Genomic DNA, 7,922 nt, shown 5'->3' with positions numbered 1-7,922 from the left:
TACAACCCTTCTCTCTCTCTCTCTCTCTCTCTGAAGAAGGGAAGCAATGAGGACCAGTTGAAGAAGAACTTGTTTATTCTTTATTCATTTTCATAATTATATTTATAAAAAAAAAGGGTGTGAGAAGAGAAGAAGAGACTCATAAAAAAATATCAAACACCTTTGTCTCTGTTCTGTTCTGTTTAGTACTTCACTTCACTTCTCTGTTCTGTTCTGTTCTGTTTTTGTGAATAATAATAGAGACATGAAGAAGGTATATTCACATTGCAACAATCATCATCATCAGAAACAATTCAACACAAGAACAAGAACAAGACAACACAATCATCATTCTCATTCTCAATACCAAAACATTAGACTACAAAATCTACTACTTCTACATTCTTTGCTTCTTATCATTGTTACTCCAGCATTGTGCAATGTTCACCAACCATTATTGAACTTGAAGTCTAATAACCAAACTCTAAGATCAAATCTTGAGTTACTCAAGCTGAGAAGGATTAGAGCACACTTGGCCAAGATCAATAAACCTGCTCTCAAAACAATTCAGGTACTTGTCTTTTTTTTCTTTTTCTTTTTCTTATAACATGTTTTTGGTTTGGTTTTTTGTGTTTTGGTTTTGACCAAAGCTGGTTTTGTTTTCTTGTGTTGTAGAGTCCAGATGGTGATTTGATTGATTGTGTTTTGTCTCATCAACAACCAGCTTTTGACCATCCTAACCTTAGAGGTCAGAGACCATTGGTAATGTCATCATCTTGATTTCCATGCTTTGATTTGATTTGATTTTATAGTTCTTACATTCTCATGATTATGGAAAATTCTATTCCTGTTCCCTTCATGATTCAAGGTTCATCAATAATATAAGAAAATTTTTAAATATTCTTGGAACATCAGTTATATATATATATATATATATTTTAGTAATTTTAGCTGTTGATTTTAATTAATATATATATTTTTTATAATTAAGATCAATAGTTAAAATTATTAAAACACTGATATTCTAAAAACATTTGAAATTCTTCCACTAATATATTATGTCATTGTTTAATTCATGTAGTTAAGGACAAACTCAGCTTGAGATTTGACTTTGTCTTTTTTTTTAGGATCCGCCTGAGAGACCGAAGGGATACAAAAACAAGAACAATGGAAAAATCGGAATGAAAAGCTTTCAACTATGGAGTGATTCTGGTGAAGAATGCCCTAATGGAACTATTCCAATTAGAAGAACAAAAGAGGAAGATGTTCTAAGAGCAAGTTCCATTAGAAGATTTGGAAGAAAACATGTAAGGAGAGACTCAACCGGTAACGGCCACGAGGTTAGTTATTCGAATTTTATTATCAGAAATTCGACTAATTTATCTCGAAAAATTACAATAAGATTAATTTTATGGTGAAAATTCAGGTGCAGTAAACTTTATGTGAAGTTAATTGTTGAGAGTTATTATATAAAAATTTAGTCAAATCAGTCAAATTATCTAACTGTTCTCAGATATCAACTTCAACTTCATATGAAGTCGACTGCACCTGAATTTCCACTTAATTTTATTCTAGAAACTCAAATTAGAGACTATTATGAAAGAGATTAATTTATTTATCATTTTGTAAGTTGAATAAGCGATGTCAATCAAATTTAAACCCTATGCATTCTTCTTTCATTATTATTATTATTATTATTATTATTATTATTATTTAATTTATTTTAGCTTATTTTATTTTCATTGCCAGCAAGAAAAGAATAGCACTACTTTTTCCGTATTTATCATCAATATGAGAGACAATGAAGGGACACCACTATTAAAAGGTTGTCCTCTTATATGCACCTTAAAGCCATATCAAAATCATCACCAGAATGAAGATCCTCTCTTTGCATCTATATTGGTTACATATTTATTCGATGAATTTAATTCTGATATAATGCGTTTAGTTGTATATCGTTTTATTAGTAAAAATAATTATATTTTTTATTGACCGCATAAATAGTTATTTAAAAAAATAAATACGATTAAACATTTTACACTGTCAATATATTAAAATTAATTTTTTTTTAGCAAGAACTCAAGAAAAAAATAAATTACACTAATCTTCTTTATGATTTATTTATCATGTCTAAACTGACTAGATTAATATAATATTTATAAATGTGATCAGTGCCATATTTTATAAAATACATAAATACTAAATATTATATATTTTTATAAAAAAAGGGGTAAGATAGAGTAATTGTAATTTTGTAATTTATGAATATGTTAATTTGAATGCAGCATGCAGTTGTTTTTGTGAATGGAGATCAATATTATGGAGCAAAAGCAAACATAAATGTATGGACACCAAGAGTTACAGACCAATATGAATTCAGTTTGTCACAGATTTGGGTTATTGCTGGCTCCTTTGGTTTTGATCTTAATACTATAGAAGCTGGTTGGCAGGTACACATTTATTTCAATAAATTTAATTTTGATACATTATTAATATAAAATAATTTTACATATATATCAAATCACGTAACGTCATATTAGTAAAATTTTATATTGACTGCTTAAATGATCATCTAAAAGAACGGATGTAATTTATTGGATAATTATGTAAAAGATTTTACATTATTAATGTGTCAAAATTAAATTCTATTTCAATATACTTTTATACATGATATCTTTTTATTTATAAAAATGTCTATTAATCTTTTTCATAATCTAATAATAAGTGTAATAGAGATATAATTATTCATATTGCTTTCTCTTATTGGTCTAAACTTTTGGGATAAATGATTTCATGGTACAGTATTAAAACTCTATGTTCGAAAGATCTAGAGTTCGATCATTGAGAAATTCCAAAGTTAAAAAATAGCATAAAGCAAAAAAAAGGAAAAAAAAAACATGTAAAAATTAAACAAATTTAAAAGAGGTTTTTGCTTGAGGAGACCGAATAGAGATATAGCCATTCATGTTGCTTTCTTCTACTAATTTAAATTTTTGAGATGAGTAATTTAACGATAAATTTAGAATTATTATTTATTATTGATTATTGTGGCTGAAACAACCATAATAACACTTTCAGGTAAGTCCAGAATTATATGGAGACAGCAATCCTAGGTTCTTCACTTATTGGACAGTAAGTATTATTGCTAAGCCAATTTTTTATTTTTATCTTCCTATTTATTTATTTATTAATTTTTTCAAACCCCCAATAATTTTCTTCTCTTTATTATCTCACATAATAATTATAATAAAAATGTAGACAGATGCATATCAAGCAACTGGGTGCTACAATTTGCTGTGTTCTGGATTTATCCAAACTAACAATAGGATAGCAATAGGTGCAGCAATCTCACCAAGATCTACATATAATAGCAAACAATTTGATATTGGCCTAATGGTTTGGAAGGTGAGCATAATTTCTTGGTTAAATTATTCTTAATTACTTTAGATATGTCAATAATTAATTTGAAAAATATATTTTGAATATTTTAATATTAGACTATTATTTTTTAAGTTTAATTATTTAGTTAGTCTTTATAATTTTATCAAATTTTTAATTAAATCTCTATATAATTTTTTTATTTTAATTTAATTCTTAATCACAGCAAACATTAAAAAATATTTACATGTATTGAATTCAAATTTTTTTTATGTCTACTGTAACTAAAGACTAAATTAAAATAAAAAAATTAGTATATAAATTTAATTAAAAAATATATAAAAATTTAATTATAAATTTAAACAATTAATAAGAACTAACAGAATAATTAACCTTATTTTCTATCACTAGATCTTGTGTTTTTTAAATGTTCAAGTAATAACATTACTTAATTAATTTTTAATATCTAGATGTTATACTAGTAAAATAATAAAATATTAAAAGTAAACAAACTTTAATTTTAGTTTGACCCACAAAACTTTAATGCATGTCGAAGATTGATTTTATATATGCTTGAATTCAGAATTTTGATTCAATCCAACATCAATTAAGGAGAAAAGAGTTATTGACCCTTTTAAAAATGTTAGTATTTTTTAAATAATATAGTACACATACCATGTTCTGACAAAAAGTTTAAACCTTAAACAATGACCATCACCATTATCCAGTGATATATTAGAAACTAAAAAAAAATTGTAAATACATAATAAAAAATATAAATTTATATTATTTAGTATTTATTAATTTTAAAAATAATTAATAAATATTAAATAAAATAAATTTAGACTGTTTTTGTTTTTGATTAATTTTTTTAATTAAATATTTTCGATGATCTATTTACTACTTTTATTTTTCCTAACTTGTAAATACATAATAAAAAATATAAATTTTTTATTTAATATTAATTAATTCTACTAATAATTAATAAATATTAAATAAAATAAATTTAGACTGTTTTTTACTAATTTTTTTATTAAATATTTTTTATAATCTGTTTACTACTTTTATTTTCCCTAACTTTTTGCATATTTCTATATGTTATTGAAATGGAAGATTCCTTTTGTAACCTTAATGGGGTCGACCATCCATGTCTTTTGCTTTTTTAGTTTTCTTTATTAAAGCAATAGTTCATGCTTTTCTTTGCTTTTCTTATGGTCTTTGCTGTAACTGGCTTCCCAAAAAAGCTATAAAACTTGACCAATAATTCTTCTTTTTCTCATCATTTCTACTTTTTACTATCCTTATGTTTCATTAATATTATTTTAATTAATATATCTTGGATCAATTTTACTTTTTTTTATTGTCAAACGAGTTATAATTCAAATGACATAATTTTTTCATATTCACCTAGAGGTCGCGGATTCAACTCTCACTCTTAACTTTAGAAAAAAAAGCTATATTCTTTTTACTACTCATGATAAATAAATAAATTAATAATAAGTATTTAGCATTTTCTTTACTTAGTAATTATGAAAATTATTATAAATATAACTTAACAAAATTAAGTTTTGTTTTATCAATAATGACAAACAACCATCTTAAAGTAAGACATTTTACCAAGAAAGGAAAAACAAATTGAACATTGTTAATAGAATTCATGGCAACTCATGAAGTATAGAAACAATGCAAGCAATACAAATCATTAAATTAATCTATCTAAATAAAATATCACAATAGGCTAAAGGGAAGAGAAAAAGTAATTAATAATTTTGCATTATCCTATTTTTGTTTCTATTAGTGCTAAATGAAGTATACAAATTTTTAAAATATACTAAATACCAATCACTAAATCAGCAAGTATATTTATGTATTAATTCACACATTTCTCCAACTAAATAATCAAACTTGTATATAGTAATATAATAAAAAACGTCCCTAACTTTATAATTCAAAGACACATAATTCTCTGACTAATTAAAAAATACAAAAACATTTTTTATTTTCTAAATACGAGACATTTAAGTCTCTTTGTCCAAAATATATAAAAACAAATAGGTTCTCCAGAGGGATTAGATGTCTCACGTTTTAGAAAGTGAGAGATGTTTTTGTATTTTCAATTAGTAAATGACTTATTTACTTTTGAGATTAAAGGTCAGAGACCTATTTGTCGTTTCCTCTAAAATTTATGATATTCCAAATACGTATTTCTATATGCTGTAACCGATTAGTGACCGACCTTTGGTGTCCAATTAACATGTTTAAATTAAATAACCCTCTATTGTGTGTGTGTAGGATCCAAGACATGGACACTGGTGGCTGGAATTTGGTTCAGGGTTATTAGTTGGTTACTGGCCAGCAACCATGTTTAGCCACTTAAGAAGCCATGCAAGCATGGTTCAATTTGGTGGAGAAATTGTGAACTCTCGTTCAAGGGGTTACCACACTGGAACTCAGATGGGGAGTGGCCACTTTGCTGGTGAAGGTTTTAGAAAAGCAGCATATTTTAGGAACTTGCAAATTGTTGATTGGGACAACAACTTGCTACCTCTCTCAAACATTCACCAATTAGCAGATCATTCTAATTGCTATGACATTAGGCAAGGAAGCAACAATGTTTGGGGACATTACTTTTATTATGGAGGTCCCGGACGAAATGTCCGATGTCCTTGAAACATATACAAATGTCGAATTTATATGCATTCACACCGCGTTTGGTAATTGTCCTGTGACATAATACGTAGACGTTGAAACAGTAGAAATAGAGAAAAAGATGGAGACGCATATACAGTTGTCTTCATGTACAGTCGATAATTGAAAATCGTCAGATGAAAATTTAGTATCAATCTCACATGAAGACAACTGTATATGAGTTTTTCTTTCTAGAGAAAATTTGTTCTTTTCTTAAATATGTGTATTTCGCAATGCTTCTGTATTATTGCTTTGAGACCGTCGCTAAACGTGGGTTTATATGATAAAATAACTTTACACTATCAAATTATAATGGTTAGTTGCAAATTCTGTAGATTAATTGATAGTGTAAAATTATTTTTGATGGTTTCTCTATGTGTGTGTGTCTTTTTTTTTTCTTTTTGTCTCACTTTCTAGGGTTTTACTTTTTTCATTGCATGCTTCACATGCTTTAGTGATAATCTATAGAATAATTAGTTTTGTTTTTATTCTTGACTAACAATTTAATTAGTGACAGTTCAAGTTTGATTTTTCCAATTCTTCCTAGCTGTTACTATTTCTTTGTTTAAAGAGATCTTATCTTAAACATAGTGAATGATGAAATTGAATTTGACTAACATTATGAATTTTCCACATAAAAAAACCAATGCAAATTTTTTATGTATCTAACAGCTGAAAATCATGTGGAGGATCAACAAACAAGTATTATGGAAATATCAAAGACTTGGCTATTCAACCTTCTATGCTATATTCTATTATTATTTTTCAAATTGCATCCCTCTATAAGAGTTGAAAAACTGAAAAGAATATTTTAATATGTCATAGAAACTACTACTACGAATGTTGCAATGGGAAAGAAAATTTAAAATAATTTTTTTAGGTCAGTGAACCAAGACCAATTAATTGCAACAATTGTTTTCAATCCGATATTGTGCTTTCCAATGAACAAATATGAAGGCATCATGCTATGTATTAGGATATTGGGAAAAAACATTTCATAATAATAATAATTTTGTCTTGTTCTGAACTTTGGCTTGATGATAATTTTAAGAACGTGTTTAACATATTATAACAATGTCAAGTCCATTAGGTAGCGTTTGTTTTCGGAGACAGGACACAGAGACATGAACAACACATTCTTAAAAAGCGTTTGGAAGCAAAGACATGGACACTGAATATATTGTCTCTGGCACAGTTTTTTATACTTTTGTGTCCACTCTTTTACGAAGGACAATGATGGACACGAGATTTGGAAGAGAGACACAGACTATTTTTATGAATTTTTTTTCTTTTTTGTCCATGGTGCTATTTTTTATTATTCCACTGTTACCCCTTCTTATTTTTCCTATTTTGTGTTGTTCTCAGAAAGTACTTTTTTTACTCCATGTTCTTTTTCTATCTCTACGTTCTTTTTCTTTCTCTTTTTTCTCAGGTACTCTCTCCTTTTTATAAAAATTTTTATTGGACTGGATAATTTCTTTTTTCTTATCATTCTTACTTCAACATCATTTTAACCTTATATTATATTATTTGATTTGTAATAAAAATAATAACAAAAATAATTAGTCTGAAGACTTTTAAAAGATAAATATTATAAAAGTAAAATTGATATTTTAAAATGCTAAAAAATAATTTATAAATTGTAATTGATTTTATATAATTTAAAGAAAAATTAATTTTTTGAAAAGAAAAATAAAATTTTAGATAAAAAAATTAATTTTTTAAATAAAAATAGATTTTTATGTGCAAAAATTAATTTTTTTCCATTTAAAAATAGATTCTTTTTTTAAAACTGATTTTGTATTTAAAATTAATTTGGCTTATTAACCTAAATGAAATTTTTTATTAATCAAACTCATATTTTTTTTGTTAATATT

The 7,922-nt window shown here is 26.1% G+C and overlaps 1 protein-coding gene across 1 annotated transcript; it reads left to right on the top strand.

Moving 5' to 3' along the window:
- On the top strand, window positions 1-6,381 carry LOC130945199 (uncharacterized). Its single transcript, XM_057873918.1, has 7 exons — window positions 1-550; window positions 655-741; window positions 1,107-1,319; window positions 2,265-2,429; window positions 3,058-3,111; window positions 3,238-3,384; window positions 5,650-6,381. The coding sequence occupies exons 1-7, from the start codon at window positions 245-247 to the stop codon at window positions 6,025-6,027; spliced, it is 1,350 nt and encodes a 449-aa protein (XP_057729901.1). The 5' UTR covers window positions 1-244; the 3' UTR covers window positions 6,028-6,381.
- Window positions 6,382-7,922: the final 1,541 nt, after the last annotated feature.

This window comes from Arachis stenosperma, chromosome 8 (genome assembly GCF_014773155.1).
Source record: "Arachis stenosperma cultivar V10309 chromosome 8, arast.V10309.gnm1.PFL2, whole genome shotgun sequence".
Classification (NCBI taxonomy): domain Eukaryota; kingdom Viridiplantae; phylum Streptophyta; class Magnoliopsida; order Fabales; family Fabaceae; genus Arachis; species Arachis stenosperma.
Note: the sequence above shows the minus strand (reverse complement) of the source record. Positions and strands in the feature narration are given on the sequence as shown.

Coding starts and splice junctions, on each gene's coding strand:
- LOC130945199 (XM_057873918.1), top strand. CDS start 245: ATGAAGAAGGTATATTCACATTGCAACAATCATCATCATCAGAAACAA. Junction 1,320..2,264: donor CAACCGGTAACGGCCACGAG/GTTAGTTATTCG, acceptor ATTTGAATGCAG/CATGCAGTTGTTTTTGTGAA. Junction 3,112..3,237: donor GGTTCTTCACTTATTGGACA/GTAAGTATTATT, acceptor ATAAAAATGTAG/ACAGATGCATATCAAGCAAC.